General features: G+C 51.0%; 1 protein-coding gene and 1 long non-coding RNA gene across 10 annotated transcripts in view; one reads left to right on the top strand and one right to left on the bottom strand.

The window, feature by feature from the left end:
* The window catches only part of Sez6l (seizure related 6 homolog like), a 159,385-nt gene that overhangs the window by 90,814 nt on the left and 46,034 nt on the right, over positions 1–22,537 (top strand). For all 9 annotated transcript variants that reach the window (NM_001253917.1, NM_019982.3, NM_001253916.1 and 6 more), the window contains exons 2-6: positions 12,136–12,693; positions 14,171–14,304; positions 14,799–14,991; positions 15,940–16,125; positions 21,611–21,776. In NM_001253917.1, coding sequence (NP_001240846.1) covers positions 12,136–12,693; positions 14,171–14,304; positions 14,799–14,991; positions 15,940–16,125; positions 21,611–21,776 — 1,237 coding nt within the window. The remainder of the gene's footprint in view (positions 1–12,135; positions 12,694–14,170; positions 14,305–14,798; positions 14,992–15,939; positions 16,126–21,610; positions 21,777–22,537) is intronic.
* Positions 8,512–10,839, bottom strand: Gm42160. Its single transcript, XR_880595.2, has 3 exons — positions 10,428–10,839; positions 8,737–8,803; positions 8,512–8,638 (listed from the first exon to the last, which is right to left on the bottom strand). It is a non-coding gene; the product is annotated as a predicted gene, 42160 (long non-coding RNA).

Raw genomic sequence — 22,537 nt, 5'->3', positions numbered from 1 at the left:
GAGAAACTGCTAGAAACTGCCACCCCACCCTGTTTCAATCCACACACTCCTGCTTTGGCTGATTAGTGGAGACCAAGTTTCACGGAGACCAGCATCATTTTAACAACTGGCTAAAAGAACTCAGGAGACCCATCAGCAAAAGGCAGGTACAGGCAGAGCAGGCCCTAGGGGACCAGCAACAAGCTTTGGCTTCCTTCCCCTTCCTCCATTCCCATATATGAGCCTTGACCCGGGGACACTTGTACCTTGGCACTCAGGGGCTCTATGGAGAGCTGGTCGCATAAGTGAGGTTGACCTTAGACTCCAGTCTCTCCAAAGGTCAAGGTAACAACACCATGCCTGAGGCCTCACTGCTCCCCCTACCCTATGTGAGCAGAGACCACTGTTATGCTCCAAGATAACCACATGGCCAGGACACTCTTAGGTGGGTCATACCAAGGCCAAGGGTCAAACATTTATTTTATCTTGTCATTGAACGACATTAGATGGCAGGAAATTGCGTGAATACCAGGAAATCTTGAAGCATGTCATTTAGGAGAGGGGTCAGGGGAAGCAAAGGGCAGATCTGTATCTGAAGTGAGGACAGGTAGCGCCAAGGGCCCTCTCTGCCACAAGCCGGAGTCCCAGGACGCCTGTCCCAGTCCCTGATATAAAACAGCCTTGTGTTTGCATAGAGCCTTCATCAACCTCCTGTGGGCATCAAGTCACCTCCGAGAGCTTACCACAGCTGACACAACCCAAACCATCACACAAGTGTCCCAATGCTTCACGCGGAGAACCCCGGTCAGGACACTTGTACAGACTCAGCACAGACAGACATGGGTTCCAACACCTCCCATCTGCAACTGCTTGCATCTCAAATGTGGCATCTACAAGCACAGAGGTCAAGGGCCAACCAAACCCTGTTTCCACTAAGGACCTAACTTGAAATGATTCTATTAGGCATGGCCTAGGCCCAGATTTTTGCCTTACAAGAGGGTGTGGGAGGAGCCACAACCTCTGCCCCTCCCGCAGCTGCTTCCTGGCTCTGCTCCCCTGAGTCTTCCTGAAGTCACATCCTCAGTGGACATACTTTGCCCTCTGCTACTGAGGGGCCAGTGTGCACCCCCATTGTCCCAAGACTCCCTGGGAAGTCCCTGGGGACCTTTGATATGACCTGTAACATCATGCTGTCCTCAGAAGCAGTCTGGTCAGGATCCACAGGCGGGCCAGGGAACCGAGCCTGAGACAGGCACAGCCCAGTCCCTTCCTCGACTCATCGGGACAGAGTTTTAGGGCTACAGAGACAACTGATTCTACTTCTCTGCTTCTCCCTTTTCTTATCTCTAAAAGGAAGGTTACAATAGGTTTGGTCCTCCCACCCCCAGCAAACAGAGTCACTGCTATCTTGGCTGCCAGTCTCTGCAGTGAAGTGAATTGGCTTCTGGTCCCTCACAAGACAATCATCTGTATTATTTGGGATGCACCCTGGCACCTTGTGTTTTCTTCTTTAAGGATGAAAATGTAGTATCTCTCTCTCTCTCTCTTTCTCTTTCTCTCTCTCTCTCTCTCTCTCTCTCTCTAAGATTTATTTGTTTATGTATATGAGTACACTGTAGCTGTCTTCAGACACACCAGAAGAGGACATCAGATCCCATTACAGATGGCCGTGAGCCACCATGTGCTTGTAGGGAATTGAACTCAGGACCTCTGGAAGAGCAGTCAGTGCTCTTAACTGCTGAGCCATCTCTCCATGTCTTAACATTAGAAAGTGGGGAGCAGGCTTTGAGAGATGGGTTCTGGTCCCCTGGTTCTATGTACCTCGAAATGCATTTTTATAGGCATGCTGTGGGCTCTTCCTTTCTTAAGTCCAGGCTTACAATGAAGGAGACAAATCACTAACTTACTCGGGTCTTTGAAGCTCATCTCTGAAACAATGTAGCCTTCCTCACGGATCTGATTTCTCTGGTCCTGGGAATGTGGACGATCTGATGGTAACAGGGCTCCCACACGGGCGCGCTTCCTCCCTCCCCTGGCAATTCAGATGCTCATTGATTCAAATAAATCACAGTGTGTGAGAGGTCCTTGTGACCGCATTGCGAGAAGTCACAAGGTCCGACATGAGCCGTGAGTGGAGGGGGTGGGTGACAGGCCGAGGAGAGAGGCAGGTGAGCAGGGTGAGGCCGGTTCAACTGGTAGGGAGCCAGCCCTGCTAATCAGGGTTAAAGACAAAGGCACAATCACACAGTGCCAGCGGGTCTCCCAGCTTATTCACAGGGAGGGAGGATTCAGTGGCCAGCCAGCTTGCTGATGAAATGTAAATGAACTTAAAGAACTGTCCAAGATTTCTACACCCAGAGTGAGTTAAAAAGGAGATCCATGTGTTGGAAAGAAGCCAGGGCAGAGAGGACAATGGTCAAAGTCACTCCTGTCCTGTGGCATTCACTCACTATGCGAGCTTATCCACTTGGCACCTGCCAGAGTCCCCTGCAGCCCCCAGGCGCCTGCACTACCTTGGGGACAGCCCCAGGGGGTCAATTCGCATATATACTCTGCTGGGTTTGGAGAGAGTGTTTGTGAGCACAGCGTGCTAATCAGGGTCCCAAACCATGACATCAACCTAGCAAGTGCACCAGCTGAGCATCCGTCTGTCCTGCCGATGCAACCTGGAGCCATATGCCATGTGTGACTCAGCTGCCTCCTGCTCTCTGTGTGTCAGCTGAAGCATGCTTGTTGGGAACTGACTTGACCATTGTTAGCATCCCTGAGGCCAGAAGTAGTTCCTATTTCAGTTTGTTCAAATCCAGGACTATTTACACACAAGCACGGTGAGCTGCCTTGGGGGTGGAGCAGAGGCCGAAAACAAACTCTTCCATTTCGTAGGCGCCCTACACGCTCAGCCTGAAGCTATTCCCATACAGCATTTTCAATAATGCTGTTCACGAAACCAACTTTTGTGGCATGAAGTTTCCCATCCGTGGTGTGATGCAGGACATTTTGGATTCCCAGATATGGGATGATCAGCCTGCAGTATAAATGGTCCACAAGATGTCATTTAGACTAGGTGGCCTTGCATAATGCATCAAATCTGACTGTCTACACCGTAAGTGTGCTCTTGAAGAAATGTTTCTTGGGGTGCCTGTGTGTCAGGTCTGTGATCGCAGAACAGGTTCCAGAGAGATGTTGACAAGTTGAAGAGATGTGAGCTATGCCTTTAAGTGAGCTACCTATCTTAAGGGGAAAGCAGGGTACAGAGAAGAGTGCACAGGAGAGAGCTCCCCAATTTTGTGTCTGGTGTCCTTGGTGGAGTTGAGAATTAAGGGGAGGGACTAAATCCCAAGAGAGAAAAATCCTATGCAAGGGACAGAACTCCAAAGCCACCCCCTGTTTTAAAAGAGTGCTTGTTTGTTTGTTTGATTGGTTGATTTTTTTATGTATGTGAGTACACTGTCCCTCTCTTCAGACACACGAGAAGAGGGCATCGGATCCCATTACAGATGGCTGTGAGCCACCATGTGGGTGCCACGAATTGAACTCAGGACCTCTGGAAGAGCAATCAGTGCTCTTAAACGCTGAGCCATCTCTCCAACCCCGCCCCTCCCTTTAAGATGGAGAAAATAGGTACACAGACATTATAAATCAACTAGGCACTTTAAATCACAGACATTATAAATCAAAATGCCCTTGATGCCCCTGACCTAGAGCCCTGACTGCTCTAAGGGTGGCTTAGCTCCCAGTAATCTGCACTGTGACAGTGTGAGGTTGGCCCTGAAATAACAAAATTCTACTCAAAAGGCAACTCCTTCTGAGTTACAGGAAGACCTCATGTCTTCATAATGTTGAAAACTCGTTGTAATAAGAGCCGAGGTTGTAAGTCAGGAGCCCTCTGTATTAGAGGGGAGGTGAGGAGATACAGGAATGGGTGAGACTTGGGGTAACTGAAGCCCCTGAGATCCAGCATATCAGTGGTCATGCTGAGACAGATCTCTATAGTGAGAAATATCAAAAACAAATTGCCATGTTACCGCGCTCCATCCAGCTCCTCTGTGCCTGCCGACTCTGGGGCGTCTGGAGCTCCCAAGTTACCTTCGCTGCCACGCCAGCCCCACCCCGCAGTCAGCCGCCACAACACCCAGCAACCAGGTAGAAACAAAACTCTAGAAGTTTATAATTAACAAGTCAGATTTATATATCAATAAACTCTTAATTCACAAATGCCCACACAATAATTTCAGGGCCATTTGATAATGGTACTAGCTGCCCACCTAGATTAGACAAGTTATCTCAATTATTGTATCCTTTATGATGCCATACCTACCTGTGGCTGTTTAAAGCCACACTGGTCCATCCGCCTCCATCTTGGCTCCTCCCCCTCCCTGTTCTGCTGCTCTAGGTCCTTTCTTCTTTTAGCTCCGCCTCCCTTTTTCCCTGTCCAATCGCAGGCCACCTGCTGCACTAATATTATAATGTAATTGGACAGGGAAAAATCCTGCAGCAGATTTCCAGAACCTTCTAGAGAAAGATAGGAAGTTGAGCAGAGAGTGCGCTGAAGGGGTGGGGCTTGGCGGTAGTGTTGGAAGCCTGGTGGCACGAGGGAAGGAAGTGGGTAAAGAGGCCTTATAGTGAGACCTAAGGCTGGTCTCACCACAGCTGCTGACAGGGATGAGCGGTCCCACGCTCTTGCCTGGGTGTGATGTGAGGGAACCAGAACTGGTCTGGAGAGGCCAGAGGACTAGCTTGCAGAGGACCAGTTGGAGCAGGACGTGAGGATATACATGGTCATATATACTGACGTCTACACCCTGCCCCTGACACATTCAGAGCATTCTAGAGCTGATGGACTCAAGGGAACATCATTAGACCCTAAGCACGTGCTCCGTACCCTGAACCCTCCTCCTCCTCCTCCTTCTCCTCGCTCCCCCAGTGCCAAGCACCACAGGAATCCAAACATGACCGCATCTCTTACAGTCTCCCAGCCAACCTTCCTTGCTCCCTCACACCACGGCCCATCCTCTCTCTGCTTCTCCCTCTTCGAGTTCCTGGTGAATTCGGCAGACACCTGCTACAGGGAAGCATTATCACAGTCGATGGAGAAGACCCCAGCAGGCAGATGGCACCACCCCATTGCTCAGAATTCCCGGCTTTCCCGGGACCCAGGATGACGAGCACTAGTACCTTTGTTTTCCGGATGGAGGGAGAGAGGAGATGAGGGACAGAGGGACAAAGGGACGCTGCCTCCCAAGTTAGGTGGCATAGCAGGTGTTCAGCTTGTCCCTGGAGAGAATACCCGCATCAGGTGCATCTCATTAACACACACACCCTGCAACACACACTCTGTCCCGCATGGCTGTTATATTTGGTTTTCCATGTGTGTCCTCCTAAGAGCAGGGGCGATGTCACACGGTACCAAGGAGCGGCTGGGGCGGGGGGTGGGGGGTGGGGGAGGGAGGAAGTGGGTAGACATTCTTTCACAGACGGGCTGGTGGGTGAATGGGGTTGATTGACAGCTCCCGAACTGAGTGCTGAGTGTGCGTGTGCGTGATAAAGGAAGAATCAGCCATGTGTAACTGAGATTTCTAAGTGCTCTGAAAAAGAAGAATGCGTTTAACTCAGTGGTCCCCAGGGCCTGGGGAAAAGCCCATTAGAGCGAGTTATTAACTCGCCGCATTTCTGAAGCCCAGGATCCAATCTGACTGAGTGCGGTGGGACTTGGCTCCGCGTGGCGCTCAGACGGCTGGCGTTTGAGCTGAGTTTGGGCTGAGTGAACTGCAGGCTGCAGGCACAACTCATCAGCCTTGAAGTTAGCCCAGAGTTCAGAGCTAGCCAGCAAGATTTGCTTTGTGTGCAGGGGAGGACATTTCAGTACAAGATCAGAAAGTCCTTGCATGGGCAAAGTTAGCAGCCAGAATTACCTCTTAGGGGCTGGCACCTGGGGCCCCAGAGGGTGGGTGAGATGTGGATGAGTCATGGAGTACATCATTACATGTATGTTCCCTTCTGCTCTTGTAGGGGTAAGGAAGTTTTATCACTGCACATGGTAGACTCCCCCACCATACACACACACTCATACACAAGCATGCACACATACACACACACATGCACACACCACACACACACATACACACATGCATACACACACATGCACACACCACACATGCACACACACACTCACACATGCACACATACCACACATAAAAACACACATAAACACACACCATACACATGTATGTGCATGCACACACAACGCACACATACACATGCATACTCACATGCACAGTCACACACATGCACCATATACGCACATATGCACGCACACACTCACACACATGCATGCACTCACATACACACACACACACACACACACCTGCAGCTAGGAGGCAAAACTGAAGAGAAGCACAGGAAAAGGAGAGAAGGCAGTTCTCTGATCCTTCCCGATGCACAGACTTCCGGCAGCAGATCACTCACCCAGTTAGAACGGGGACCCTCAAAACAGATGAATTTAAAGCAACAACAAATGCTGGCATGGGGGTGGAAATGAAGCACTCACACCCTGCTGTGCATAGATATTTGTGGCCATTACAAAGAGGGTTTGCAGAGTCTTCAAAATATGAAGGCTACAAATATGTCTGGCAACCCCAGTCCTGGCCAGTCCTTAAAGGAAATCATTGCAATGTGCACTAACATGCAAGTACACAGAGAGAAATACACATATGCACATACCTGCACTAACATGCATGTGCACAGAGAGAGACACACATATGCACATAAGTGCAATAACATGCATGTGCACAGAGACACTCATATACACACAAGTGCACCAACATGCATTTACACAGAGACACATGTGTAGAATTAAAAATAAAATATATTTTTTTCAAAAGAGAAAGAATCCAAAAATTCCCAGTACATGGAAACGATTGTTGTTTGTGCTGGAATGTAGCTTCCTCAGTAATGTGCTCTCCTAGCATGCTCAAAGTCCCAGGCTCAATGCTTAGTGCTGCATAGTGTGGCCACCCTTGGGAGGTGGAGGCCAGAGAAGCAGGAGTTCACGTCACCCCAGCTGTATGAGAAGACAGAAGCACTAGGTGCCCTGGCTTCATCACTGTACATGGAAGCAAGTTTTCACACCATGCCCACTCCTCTGATTTCCTTCCTGTTGCTGTGATGAAAACACAATGACACAACAGAACACTTAGAGGATGAAGGGTTTGTTGGAGGGCAGAGGGATCAGGATTCCACAGTCCATAGCTCCAGGAAGTTGCCATGGCAGTGACCTCACAGCCAAGAACTGAGAGACATGAAGGCATACTGTGCACGCACTTGCCTTTGCTCAAATCAATGTCTCCTCTATTACACAGGTCAGGTCCTCCTGCCTAGGGAATTGTGCTGCCCACAATGGGCTGTGTCTTCCCACATCAATTACTTCACTGAAGACAATTCCTCTGATGTGTCAATAGGACAGCCCAGTGTAGACAGTCTTCACTGGGTCTCTTTGCCCAGTGGATTCTGGGTTGTTTCAAATTCTGCATTAAGGTTGACTGTCACTGCCATAAACACTCACAAACGATACATATGTGAGATGGTTTTCACTCCCCAGCAGAGTTTTTTAATCCTCAGATTCCCAAGATGGACTCCTGTAATCTCAGATTTGGTGGGTGTGAATTTGGGATAGAGGATAAGATTATCTTGGGGAAAGTTTAAAAAGAGGTTTAACTCCCAGAAGACAACAGAGAGTGTGAGGGGAAAATGCCAAGTGATGTGGCACCCAGTGGTTCCTTAAGGGGCTCAGAGGCAGGAGATTTGCCTGGAATCTGAGCAAGGCTGAAGGACAAGCAGTAAGTATCTTGCTCTGTGAGTCCAGATAAACCTAGGACTGACCCTGGCTTTGCTGGGTGGCCTTTGAAAGCACCTCGTGTCCCCAACCTCTGTCTGTTTCTCTAAGGAATATGAATATAATTTCCTCCCTAGTGAAGCCAACAAAGAGTGACAGATGATTGTGTTTGCCTGTCCTGTCATCATCAAGGTCCAACGTAGCAAAACAAGAGGCCTGACCTGTAACTGTCACTGTGGTCAAGGGGTGATGCCTTGCTCCCTGTCCCTGATATGGTGCCATTCGTCCTCCCAACCATACTTACAGGTGCTCCCCTCCTCCTTTTACCCCTCCTCCTCCCCCTCATCCCTCCTTCTACTGTCCCTTCTTCTTCCCTTCCTCCTCCTGTCCCTCCTTCTTCCCCTCTTCCTTCCTCTCCTCCTTCTTCCTTCCCCTCCTCCTCCCCTCCTCCTCCCCATCCTTCCCTTGTCTTCCTCTTCTCCCCCTCCCCCTCCTCTTCCCCCTCCTCCTCCTCTCCTTCATCCTCATCCTCTTCTCCCTCCTTATACCTCCTCCTCCTCCTCACACCTCCTCCTCTCCAACTCCTTCCCCTTCTGCTCCTACCCCCTCCCCTCTCTCCTGTGATTAGAAGGATGGCGTATGTTTATGGGGTATGTTTATGGTTAGTGGAGCCGGCCACAGCACCCAGCAGCTCACCAGTCAGGGCAGCCATTCATCAGCCACCTTGCCTGACTCTGCAGAGTCATCAAGACCAACCATCGCTCATGCTGCTCATGTGGTACAGGAGCTGGCAGCCCTGACGTCATCCTGTCTGGCTGCATGTTTGACCTGTAGGGAGAGGCAAGGAGACAAAGCATTTACACCACTGGGCTGTGGCCCACCGAGAAGCTCAGGGTCCCAACCCTGACTGCAGCCAAGCTCATTACCTCCAACACCAGACCGGGTACCCTGACCTGTCTGTCACCTCCTCTTCACAAGCCTCAAGTCCACCATCTACAAAGACAGCCATCATCAATCACAAGATAAAAGCCCCGGAGAGTGCCAGACCACAGACTTTTGAGCAAACCAGCATCTCCAATCTTTTGGGGCAAATGGAAGATTTCATTCTTTATGCAGGGAGCCAAGCTGTTGGACGGTGGACAATGCAGCTCCTCTCTCCCCCAGAGTGTGTGACTGCAGCTAACAGGCCTTGAACCCACATCTGTGAAAACTCAGCACTGGGCCAGGAACCTTTGTGTGACTCCTAGACGACCTTGGTCTTATCACTTACACCCACCCCTCCTCCTTGATTTCCACCCACTGCTGCCCTGGAAAAAAAATGCTGGCTGATGGTTAGCACCACCCAGCAGATGTGTTGGTCACTGCCAGCTGCAACTGCTGAGGTCCACAGAGATCACAGCTGTGTGGCAGCTCCATGAAAGTTAGCCAGACTTTCCAACTGCTGCTCAAATCCACTTAGATGATGACACCTGACAGGCCAGAAACAGAGGCTCCACCAGCCTCTGTTTCTGCAGAAAATGGACAAAGGCGGCAGCAGTCAGACGGAGGACCGCTGTCCACAGGAGGAGTCTCTCAGGACCTTTGCTTCAGTTGCTCACACTGCTCTGGATTCCCACAGAGAAGATGCCATGATTTCCACGAGGAGAGAGGGCAGCAGCTGGCACCTGCTAAATGCTGTCTGGGATGCAGACATTTTTCCCTCAGAACCCTGCACATCGGCTCGCTGAGGGATGACGGCCCCAGTGAGCAGCAGGCGGAGGCCACACTGGACAGCTGAGCAGACCAAGGTTGTCTCGGGGAAGAAGGTGCAACTGGGAGCACAGTACTTCAGGGATGAAGTGAGGTTGATTTCTATATATGTGCCACAGCTCAGCTTAGAGTTTTCTGACTTAAGATGCTGCCCTGGCTAGTCGCATGCCAGCTTGACACAAGCTAGAGTTGTCTGAAATGAGGGACCCTCAATAGAGAAAATGCCTCCATAGGATCCAGTTGTAAAACATTTTCTTAATTAGTGATTGATGGGGGAGGGTCCAGCCCATTGTGCCATTGTGGGTGGGGCCATCCCTGGGCCAGTGGTCCAGGGTTCCATAGGAAAGCAGACTGAGCAAGCCAGTAAGCAGTACCCTCCATGGCATCTGCCTGGAGCTCCTGTTTCCAGGCTCCTGCCCTGTGGGAGGACAGTATATCTCTCTCTCTCTCTCTCTCTCTCTCTCTCTCTCTCTCTCTCTCTCTCTCTCTCCCTCCCTCTCTCTCTCTCTCTCTCTCTCTCTCTGTGTGTGTGTGTGTGTGTGTGTGTGTGTATCTGTTTCTTTGTCTATCTCTGTGTCTGTCTGTCTCTGTGTGTGTGTCTCTGTCTCTCTCTGTCTCTCTGTGGGTGTCTCTGTCTGTTTGTCTCTCTGTGTGTCTATGTGTTTGTGTCTCTGTCTCTGTTTATATGTCTCTCTGTGTGTCTATGTATCTGTGTCTTTGTCTGCCTCTGTCTCTCTCTCTCTCTCTCTCTCTCTCTCTCTCTCTCTCTCTCTCTCTCTCTCTCTCTCTCTTCCCAGCAGCTCTCACGCACTCCCGTCCTCAGCCAGCTTCACAACCTTGCCTCCTTGCTTGGTGAACAGAACCTCACCCGAGAGCCAAAGCAAGCCCTTCATCTCTGAGCAGCTTCCGGCTGGACATTTGGCCATAGCGATGAGAACACCCAACAGGCTGCTGAGCATTGTTTCACTTCTGCCTGAGACACGTCGTCTTCTTTCTCAATCTCTAATGCTCTCTCCTTTTCCTTCTGCCTGATGGTTTTCTTCTCTGCTGGGTGTAGTGCCAGGCACAAGGAAGGACTGCTCTCTTTAATGGGCACATCTGCAGGAACTCCTCATTCGACAGGGAACAAGCCAGGATTCTGAGAACTGGGGACACAATGCACAATGTCACACATGACCAAGTCATCACTGGAAACTTACAACTTTGGGGCTGGGGTGTGGCTCAGTGGGTAGAGTACTTACCTAGCATGTGAGGCCCAGGGTTTGAGCCCTGACACTACCTATATAAAACTGGGCATGGTAACACATACCTGTAATCCTAGCACCCCAGAAGTGGAGGCAGGAGGATCAGGAAATCTAGTTCATCTTCAGCTACATAGCAAGTTTGAGGCCTGCAGGGGCTATAGGAGATCCTGTCTCTAAAAGGAAAGAGAGACAGAGAGACAGAGGGAGACAGAGAGAGAGAGGAGAGAGGGGGGGGAAGAGTGGGAGGAGGAGGAGGAGAAGAGGAAGAGGAAGAGGAAGAAAAAACTTGGCAGTTTGACTCCAAAGTTTGAATTCTTAAAGGGGCATATTGAAGTCTAAGCAAGACCTGATATCTTCTGCTGTGCTGTTATCTGCTCCTTGTAGATGGTGTGGAGGCTAATCTGCTGTCAGAAAAAAAAAAAGAAAGTGTTGATTTTAAGCCACTGAAGGAAAAGTCAGTGGGGTTCCCTTTCAGCCATTCTCTGATGGAGCTCAGATCTTTGCCTGGGCGCTGTCTTCTCTGGTGACACTGGGCACTGCAGGCAGCTGTGTCTTGGTCACATATGAGTCAACAGGGAGACCAAGGAACACCCGCTCCAAGACACGTGGCTGCTAAGCTGTGACACTGGGTGGTCTGGTGTGCTTTATGGGCCTTCAGCTTGCAACCATTGTTACAATTTGTTGTGCCATCATTCCACTATAATTCAAGTTCCATGTTTCACTCTTTTTTTTTTTTTTTTTTTTTTGATTTTCCGAGACAGGGTTTCTTTGTGTGTAGCCCTGGCTGTCCTGGAACTCACTCTGTAGTCCAGGCTGGCCTCGAATTCAGAAATCTGCCTGCCTCTACCTCCCAAGTGCTGGGATTAAAGTTGTGTGTCACCACTGCCCGGTCATGTTTTACTCTTAAGGTTAGAAATAAGCCACAGACTAGCAAGGTCCACAGGTCCCACCCTCCCTTGCCAGCTCTGCCCCTAGAGCTCCTCCCTCGAACTCCCTGCTCTGTGGCAAACCCCATCCCTAGCACCAAGACTCCACCCGTATTCGCGCATCCCTCATGAATCTGCTTTAGGACCAAGCAGCGAATAACCGTGTCTCCTGCAATGTCCTGTGTCATGAGGCCGGTGCCCTTGGCTTCTGTAGTCATAATGCTTTCTGGGTCCCAGAACAATGAGCCTGAGCTCTTCAAGAAGCGAGGAGAAAAGGGGGAAGGGAAGTCGTTAACTAATGGCTGCCTGTCCAGTCTGGGGTGTCACTTTTAGAGGCTACCGTCTAAGGCTGACAGGAGGTGAGGCAGACTCAAGCTAATGTTGCATTTTTTTCTCTTCTTCCCAGATGGTGGTCCAGAGGGAGAGATGCACCCTTCCACTGCCTACCTCCTGCCCTCTGCCTCGCTGGAGAGTAGCCTGGAAGAGGGGGTGACATCAGCAGCCCCAGGTCTCCTGCCATCCCAAGAAGCACTGGAAGCAATGGAAGAGTCCTTGCCCCCTGCGCTGCCCGACGAGGCCAGTGTCCAGCACACGCCTGCCCTAAGGAAGGGTCTGCCGTCCCTGAAGCAACTCAACTCGGCCCGGAGGCAGCTGAGGCCCCTGGCTACCCCGACAACTCTGCAGAGACTGGGGTCTCCTGCCTCTGCCACCACGAAGCTGCGTGAGCCTGAAGACCCCGAGCAGCCCACGGCGCCTGCGCCACTGCAGATCGCGCCCTTCACTGCACTGGCGACCACACTCCCACACAGCCCTCAGCCCGCTCAGGCCCCTGATGACAGCAGCCCCGGTAGCCCGCTGGACAAGGGGGACAATGAGCTGACCGGGTCTGCCTCCGAGGAGAGCCAGGAGACCACCACGTCCACCATCGTCACTACCACCATCATCACCACGGAGCAGGCCCCAGGTATACGAGGCTCATCTCCCACCCCTGAAGTCTTTCATTTCTGGGTTCTCCATAGTGGATGTGGTCTCCATAGTGGGTGTGGTCTTCTTAGTGGGTGTAGAACTAGAGCCCTGAGCCTGGAGGGGGCGCATGCCAGCACAGAACCACTCCAGCTGTCATTTTTCAGGTGGGAGTGTGTGTGTGTGTGTGTGTGTGTGTGTGTGTGTGTGTGTGTGTGTGTGTGTGTGCGTGCATGCGCGCACACCTACTGTGAAAAGAATTCAGGTCTGGCAAATGCTAGCTAGGCAAGCGCCCTATTATAGAGCCACACCCACATGCAAAGTGCACTGACTTTTCCAGTCTACTGTCCCTGCCTTACATTGTCCTCCTCGTCTGCACAGACGGCCAAACTATTCAGAAAATTTAGCTGTATCAGTCCCGTGAAACCCCAGACTTCTTCCCTAAACCATACAAGAGCTGCTCACTCAGCGTTCTGTCGTCATAGGGCTGGGGATTCGTTGTAGGTGATCAAGAACCTAAGTAAGGAAGATGCTCATTTCCGATGGAAGGGTCTGGAGCTTGGGTGGAAGCTGATATGCAAGGGAACCACAGAGCCCCCCACCACGATGCTCCACAACGTGGATGGATTGCTGGGCCTGCTCTCCCAGCCTGGGCTCCCGGCCTGTCTGGGTTGGGGCCTCACCGGTCAAGCTTGCCTCTATTTGGCTGCTCACTGTGCAAGCAAGGGTGCAGGGAAACCTTGGAACTAGACTTCTCCGTGGGTGGAAAGAAAGGTTTATTGGGGAACAAACTGCCAAGGCCATCTCTGCCACCCTCCTGGGGAGGGGGTTGGGGCCCCCAGAGAGAGGAGCAGAAAGTTGGAAAAGCGATTGGATTTTATATGACAGCAGGGTGGGGGTCTTTGAGCTGAGACAGACGGAACGCAGATAAACCTGGAACTAGATGCCCTTGTTAGAGCATCTTTGGAGTAGATTATAGGAGCTTCCCATTTGTAGGGGTCAGGGATACTGCTTTGGACGTAGCAACTGAAGGCTGACCGTTGGGTCTGAATCATGTGTGCTGTCCAGACAGGGCCTTCCCTGTACTTTGGTTTGCTGGTCCTTAAGCTGGGAATGGAATGGTGTCCTGTCTAAGACTGAGTGGGGCTGCTCCTGGTGACTAGTTACTGCAGTCAGGACAGGGCAGAGTTCAGCACGAGGCTCCCCTGCACTTCCATAGATACCCTCCCCAGACTCTTCCTTGGCAGCTTCTCTTTCCTGTTGCCCAGCAACATAGTCATAGCTGCTTTTGGTTTTGTGTTGACTCCAGGGGAGGATGGGGGTGGGGTGGACGCACAGTAGAGCCCAGACCTCCAAGAGGTCAGGCTCCACCCTACAACACATCAGTGAGTGAGCTCCAGGGCTGGCTGCAGCCCTGTGTATCCGGATGGCAATGTTTGTTTCTCTGTATCCTGATGGCAATGTTTGTTTCTCTGTAGCTCTCTGCGGTGTGAGCTTCTCCGACCCGGAGGGATACATTGACTCAAGTGATTTCCCTCCACAACCCTACAGCAGCTTCCTGGAATGCACTTACAATGTGACGGTCTACACTGGCTACGGGGTGGAACTGCAGGTAGCCTAGAATGCGGTGCATGCCTGGTCTCAGTTGCCCTTTCTGTCATGCCTCCTTTCCTCAAATCAGGGTTATTTTAGTTGGGTTTTATAGAGCATGGGAGTTCCCAAGTGGCCTGCAGACGTGGCGAGGATATGCTGGCAAAGCATTAGATGCATTACCCAGAAAGGAAGTGCCTTAATGTCCTGCTTATTAAACACTGGCAGGAATCACATATAACAAATATGTGCGTGTGCATATATGTAGGGGTGCACGGTACCTCCCATCCCCCTCTCCAGCAGAGACAGCAAAAGTAACAGCAAGTGTCTGGAGAAGGGTATTTGCCCTGGAGTGCAGTCACAGCAGAGAAGAGAAACCTAGACATGAGAGTGTCTTTGCTCAACAGCCAGCTTCTAGACTGTGTTGAGTCGGCAGTACCCAGTGCAGTTGTAAGCCCAGGAACCTCTCCCTCGCCCGTTGCCCCAGCTCTCTCTGTCTACCCTGTGGATTCCCAGGTCAAGAGTGTCAACCTCTCCGAGGGGGAGCTGCTCTCCATCCGAGGAGTGGACGGTCCCACTCTGACAGTCCTGGCCAACCAGACTCTACTGGTAGAGGGCCAGGTGATCCGCAGCCCCACCAACACCATCTCTGTCTACTTCCGGACCTTCCAGGATGATGGCCTCGGGACCTTCCAGCTACATTACCAGGGTAGGGTCTGCTGAGGCCAGTGAGACAGAGACACCGGCCTCACTTTCCTCTGACACCCAGCCATACTCTTGAGGGCTTTTTATGGCAGGGACCCCACTGGCACTCCGATTAAGTCCACAGAATCCTCCTCCCTGACTAAGATGGGTTTTAAAACCAAGAGAGGAAGATGCATAATTTTAGAATTGGAAAGGGCTCAGGAAAAACTTGTCCTTCAAACATAAGGGGCAATGCTCCCATCCCCAGAAGGAGCAGTGCTCTGGTCCCCATAAGGATCAGTGTTCCCATCCCCATAAGGATCAGTGCTTCCATCTCCATAATGATCAGTGCTCCCATCCACATAAGGAGTAGTGCTCCCATCCCCATAAGGAGCACTGTTCCCATCACTGTAAGGAGAAATGCTCCCATCCCCAGAAGGAGCAGTGCTCTGGTCCCCATAAGGATCAGTGTTCCCATCCCCATAAGGATCAGTGCTTCCATCTCCATAAGGATCAGTGCTCCCATCACCATAAGGAGTAGTGCTCCCATCCCCATAAGGAGCACTGCTCCCATCACCATAAGGAGCACTGTTCCCATCACTGAAAGGAGAAATGCTCCCATCCCCAGAAGGAAGTGCTCCCATCCCCAGAAGGATTAGTGTTCCCATCCCCAGAAGGATCAGTGTTTCCATCTCCAGAAGGAGCACTGCTCCCATCCCCAGAACCCACATAGAAAGTCAAGGCAGGGTTCACCTGTAGGCCCAGTGCTGAGGGGTGGAGGCAGGAGGATTCCTGCCAACTTAGCCAAGCTCCCCAAAATCAGGTAGAGAAACAACCCAGCCAGCAGCTCCAGCACCCAGCCCTCCTCGACAGGGTCGCCCCTCCATCCCCAGCACATAGCTGCTGCCAGGATGTGGGTCCCACAGCCTCCCTGCTCATGGCTAATGTGCTCGGGTTGCTGTCTTCTCCGCAGCCTTCATGCTGAGCTGCCCCTTTCCCCGGAGGCCCGATGCCGGAGAGGTCACGGTGATGGATCTGCACTCGGGCGGGGTGGCCCACTTCCATTGCCACCTGGGCTACGAGCTGCAGGGAGCCAAGACGCTGACCTGCATCAATGCCTCCAAACCGCACTGGAGCAGCCAGGAGCCTGTCTGCTCAGGTACCATGAGTGCTTGCCAGCCGGGCAGGGCGAGGGTAGGCCAGCACCCTCTAAGGCACTGGTTAGACCTCACGCTGTGCTGACCCCAAACCGTAAAATCATTCCATTGCTAGTTTTAACTGTAATTAAACTGCTACTGTTACGAATCTGATATGTGGGATATGTGACCTACAACCCTTGTGAAAAGGTTGAGAACCAGTGCCCTAGGGCATAGGGTGTAACCTTGGGTAAGGCCTTTGCCCTCCAGGCTGTGCTGTCATACAGTGCCCAGGGTATGAAATTGGCTCCTGAGGACACATACCACACAGCAGTGTTCTGCCCAGTGAGAACCTTGCTCTCTAGCAGTCACTCAGCAGCTGACTTGGTGGTGGCTGTTGTATATCCTGGATGCTAAGCTTTCTTCTCTGTGATCTGCCAGTTGTGAGCTCTCACGCGGGTAGCAGACATGCAGCTTTTCCCACTCGCCACGGGGTTTCCAAGCTCTCCCTGCAGTGCAACATGTATAAGCTGTTCTTTTTCATGGCTGTGTAATATTTCGTTGTGAACATTATGCTCTGTTTTGTTTACCCATCCATCCAACATTGAACTTTGGAATTATTTCCACTTTTTACCTAAGTAACTGCCCTGCTCTGAACATAGAAATTAGTTTCCATTTCTCTTAAATATGATCTTCAGAACAGTGTTGCCAGGTCGTGTAGTGTAACCTCTACAAACCCACACTTCCCACAGAAACCACACCATGCCATTTCACCTGCCACTGGTGGCACACGGCAGTTCTCTTCCTTCCAACGCTCACCAATGCACTGCTTTCTACAATCAGCACAGTAGGCCTACAGACTCACCACGTTCTCATGTTTCCATGATAAGCACTGCTGTCACATCTTTCTCAATGCTTCTTGTAGCTGACAGTATGCCATCTCTGAAAAGGCTCTTTAATCCCTTTGGCCATTGCTCAAGAGGTTACTGGGTTGTTGCTGTACTATAAGTGCTCTTTACATATGATGGATCAAAACCTTCATGAGATATGATTTGTAGGCCTCTTCCCCGGTTCTGTGGGGGTTTGTTTGGTTTTGGTTTTGGTTTATTTTTTCACATGGCCTCTTCGTAATGATGAGGTCTCTCTCATCCCTTGTTTCTTTTGTTGCTTTGACTTTGGGCTTAGCTGCTGCTGTTCTGTTTTGTTGGTTGAGCTTAGTCAACATGACCTCAAAAAGTTGGTGACAGCCTCCAACTAAGGTGGCCTGGTGCCCTCTGGTGGAAAGAAGTAGACAGTACAGGCCAGCAAGAGGAAACCTGGACTTCAAGGACAGACAGGGGGGATCCTTGGCTAGTGGATCTGACATCCTTCGAGGATCCTGCCAGCATCCACAAACGTCCACTGTTACCAGGTTCTGCGCCTATGATACGAGCTGTGAGGGTCCTGCTCTCTCCGAGTCTCTGCCCTGGTACAGGATGGCGTCTTAGTTACTGCTTGTGGCTGTAAAGAAACATTGTAACTATGGAAACTCTTCTTTAAAAAACAAAGTAATAAAAAATAAATAAAAGCATTTCATTGGGGGTTTGCTTAGAGTTTCAGAGGGTGAGTCCATGAGTAAAAAGCACACAGGTGCTTTATATCATGGTCCACAGACAGGAAGGAGAGAGAGAGAGACAGAGACAGAGACAGAGACAGAGACAGAGACAGAGACAGAGACAGAGAGACAGAGACAGAGACAGAGACAGAGACAGAGACAGAGACAGAGACAGAGACAGAGCGCCTGGCACAGGCTTTTGAAACTACAAATCCCATCCCAGGAACTAACTTCCTTCAACAAGGTCACACCTCCTAACCCTTCCCCCAACAGTTCCACTTCGTGCAGGGGGTGGGATGGGGGTGGGGCGAGGGGGCTACCATTCTTATTCAAACCCCCCAATATGTGACCAGATGAGAAAACATGGCGGGGGTGAGGAGGGCAGAGAGTGCCAGAGAGGGGTCATAGGGGTAGTGCCACAGAGCAGGTAGGGACAAGAGAAACCCTGACACTCAGGGACTCAGGGACAAGAGGTGATGGTAGGCCAGAGACCAGGGAAAGTGTCCCCAGGGAGCCAGGCTGTTGGAAACTGAGTGGGAGGTACCAAAGTGAAGGTCAAAGGTGTCGGTTTTCCCTGCCAGTGAGCTATCCTGTGAAAAGGCTGGTGGGTGAAAGGGCTCAATAGGTTTGAGGAGGTCAGCATATGCTATGGTTTGTATATGCTTGGCCCAGGCAGTGACAGTATTAGAGGGTGTGGCCTTGTTGGAGTGGGTGTGGTCTTGTTGAAGTGGGTGTGGCCTTGTTGGAGTGGGTGTGGCCTTGTTGGAGTAGGTGTGGCCCTGTTGGACTGGGTGTAGCCTTGTTGGAGTAGGTGTGGCCCTGTTGGAGTGGGTGTAGTCTTGTTGGAGTACGTGTGGCCCTGTTGGAGGAGGCATGGCCTTGTGGAAATGGATGTGATCTTGTTGGAGGAGGTGTGGTCTTGTTGGAGTAGGTGTGGACGTGGGCTTTAAGACTCTCATCCTAGCCGCCTAGAAGCCAGTCTTCCACTAGCAGCCTTCAGATGAAGATGTAGAACTCTCAGCTCCTCATGCACTGTGCCTGCCTGGACTCTTCCATGTTCCCACCTTGATGATAATGAACTGAACCTCTGAACCTGTAAGCCAGCCCCAATTAAATGTTTCCCCTCTAAGAGTTGCCTTGGTCATGGTGTCTCTTCACAGCAGTAAAATCCTAACTAAGACAGCATATGTCAGCATCACTTGGGAGGCAGAGGCAGATGAACATCTATAAGTTCAAGGCTAGCCTGGTCTACACAGTGAGTTCCAGGACAGCCAGGGTTACATAGTGAGACCTTGTCTCAAAAACAAACAAGCCAAAGAAGAACCCCCCCCCCCAAAAAAAAAGACTATACTAACATCAGAAGATGGCAGGGCAGGATGGGAAGCAGCAGCTGTTCCTCAAGAGGGACCTGCCAGGGATGAGACCATAACCCCCACACCTCCACCCTGTCACCACTGGCACACCTCAGGTTCCGGAGGAATCCACTGTCTTGTGTGAAGTCCTTCACAGGTACATGCCACAGTGGATGTTTGAGCACTCAGTCAGGAAGGACACTTTCCATCCACCCTGTCACACAGCCCAGTCCAGGGCTGAGGAGAGCTGTCACGGCTTGTCTCCTTCTGTCAACCCAACCCCTGCATGCTGTCATTCAGCATTCTGTGAACATCTACCATGTATCAAGAACTGAACTGGGCACGCTAGGTGAGCCAAAGAGGCCTTTCTTCATCTGTAAAGTGTCCACCTGCCCTCCACCCCCAACCCCGGCTCCTTTCTGAATCATCAGATGTCACTGTAAATTCGAATGGCATGGAGCACCCCAGGCCTGCAGCCCAGGGACTCTACTCATTGGCTGTGCATCCTTGAACAAGCGACTTAATGTCTCTTAGCTGTTTTTGGTTTTGTTTTGTTTTGTTTTGTTTTTTGACTCCTTTGTAAAGTCAATAGTTGTTATTTGCCCAGCAAATGGTGTATAAAGCCAAGCATGGTGACCAAGAATGGTGACCATACGCCTGAAACCCCGGCACTTGGGAATTTAAAACAGAAGACTCACAGCTCAAGGCCAGTCTGGGCTACAAAGGGAGAGTCCTTTCTCACGGTTTTTGAAGAATTAAATAAATAGAAATTACTATTTACTGAGCACATACTACAAATCATGTCATCCAGTGCTGGGGGCCACTAGGACACTACTGTCATCACAGCCAAGAGCCCAAGCTGTTGCGAGATGGGTTTTGCAGAGAAACTCTTAGAAGGCAGAGGGCTGTGTTCTCCGCTGGTGAGAAGATATGTGAAGAACTCAGAATGCTCACCTAGCGTGCACAAAGCCCCGGGGTCCCATCCCCAGCCCCTGTGGAATCTCAGGAGCTGGAGGCAGGAAGATCAGGAGTTCAAGGTCATCTTCACCTACACAGTGAACTTGAGACCATCCTGGACTACATGAGACCCCCCCCCCAATGTCTTTAAAAGGAAAAGGGGGAAGGACTTGAGAAGAGAAGGTTCTCAGGACATGGGGGAGGAACCTGGAAGAGTCTTTGTGCTCTGAAGAAGAGACAAGTTCTATAGCATAACCGGTCTGATCTGGCTGCTTATGCATTTCTGCTCCTCTGACCCTTGGGGGGAAAGCCAGAGACTTGTGCACTGACAAGAAAGATCTCTGCGTATCCTCAATCCTCTTCAAGGACCTTGGGATCAATTCTCCAAGACACTACATTAAAACAGACCCACCTCTCGACCCCCTGAGACCAGGTCCCGGCATCTCCTCTCTGCTGTGATCTGACAGCCGTGCAGCTCCGTGAGCCACAAATCATGTGTAGTGTCACCTCGCCATATTATCTTAACGTAAAAGTGTTATATGGCTCCGGTTAAAAGAAAATTCCAGAAACACAAATGTACAGAGGATGAGAACAAATCACCTTTATAGCCAACAGTCTCAATCCATGCCTTCCGATTGCTCACAGGAATGGGCCAGGCAGGGCGTTGGCTCACAGGCTTCTTATGCTCTGGGATTTGTTAACAGTGTCTGAGAACTCAGTATTGGATGGTTCCCTGAAAACCCAATGTGTGCAGGGAGATACACCCTGACTCTGGTTTTGACCCTGAGGATGAAGGCGGAGCTGCGCAGCCTCACCCGCAAGCCAGTACAGATCTCCAAAGCTTCCCCGTAAGACATGCTCTCAGGGCTCGTTTCTGGGTCAGGGTGTTCCGACGTGGTTTTAAAAGCATTTTTGTTTTTTGGTTTTTTTTTTTTTTTTTTTTTTTTTTTCTGAATTGCACCTTGGGAAATGGTCACGGTCCTCCTGGTGAGTTCCTCGTGAATTAGTAAGGTTGTGCCTACAGCCAACGCTGCTGTTTTATTGATCCATTTCAGCTGGCCCTTGGTTGGGTAAATTAGAATGCAACTGGAGATTCTTCCATTCTCACACTCCACATGCAGTCCTAAATGCATGCTTCTCCTGTGAACTGCTTCCGTCCGCCCTTGGGAATCATTTCATAACTGAAAGTCTAGGCATCGGGCCAGGGAGATGGTTCAGCAACTTAACACACTGACTGCCAAGTCCCCAAGACCCTCAGGGTGGAAGGAAAGAGTTGATTCCTGGGGGTTGTCCTCTGACCTCCACACAGGCATTGTGACATGGGCACACATGCACACACACGAATGAATAAACTGTGATTTTTTTTTTAAATGAATGTCTAGGCACAATCAGCACCACAGGACAGTTTTGAATTAAGATCCTCCCTGCAGCAGCAGAATGGTGTTGGTGGATCCAAGCATGGAGGGGGTTAATAGGACAGCAGACCCCTCTGTGTGTTCCCAGCCTCACCCTAGCTAGAGAGCTCAGGTGCAGTCAGGGGAGACCAATCCCACCACTCCTCTCTGCTGGTCCCTCACCACCTGGCATGTCGCTTTCTGCACCCAGCCCCATGTGGAGGAGCAGTGCACAATGCCACCATCGGCCGAGTTCTCTCCCCCAGTTTCCCGGGAACCGCCAATGGCAGCCAGCTCTGCGTGTGGACCATAGAGGCTCCAGAGGGTCAGAAGCTTCACCTGCACCTTGAAAGGCTGCTGCTGCATGAGAAAGACAGGTGAGCTGTCCACACCGACTGCCTCTCCCCAGCTTAGAGAGGGTGGGGTGGGTGATCGGGGTGTGGCTGAACCCCAGCGGAAAAAAAGCCCTGGGGAGGTTGGCCCTCTGCTTCCAGCCAGGAGTCTGAAGCACTCAGTGGGAAAGGAGCCTTCCTGAGCCACCTAGGACACGAGGGAAGAAGGGGATGGGAAACACACACACACACTGATGCATGCTTACACATGCACAAACGTGCCTGTGCACACATGCACACAGGCACACACATACCTGCATGCACACATTCACATGTGCACACACCCACACATCCACACACCCAGGCATGCATGCACACACACACATGCACACAACATGCATGCATCCATTGCATGCATGCACATACTCATACATGCACACACAGGCACACATGCATGTGCACACATGCACACAGGCATACACACATTCATGAGTGCACCCACACATACCCACACATCCATACACCTAGACATGTATACGCACACACACACACGTACATGCACCCATTGCATGCATGCACACACTCATACATGCACACACAGTCACACCTGCATGTGCATACATGCACACAGGCACACACTCATTCATGCACAGATTCATGAGTGCACCCACACATCCACACACCTAGATATGCATGCACACACACACTTGCATGCGCACACTCATGCATTATGCACACACAGGCACACATGCACACACATGCATGTGCATACACACACAGACACACGCTGCCTAGGCCTTCCTCTC

The sequence above is a fragment of the Mus musculus genome, chromosome 5 (genome assembly GCF_000001635.26).
Source record: "Mus musculus strain C57BL/6J chromosome 5, GRCm38.p6 C57BL/6J".
Lineage (NCBI taxonomy): Eukaryota > Metazoa > Chordata > Mammalia > Rodentia > Muridae > Mus > Mus musculus.
Note: the sequence above shows the minus strand (reverse complement) of the source record. Positions and strands in the feature narration are given on the sequence as shown.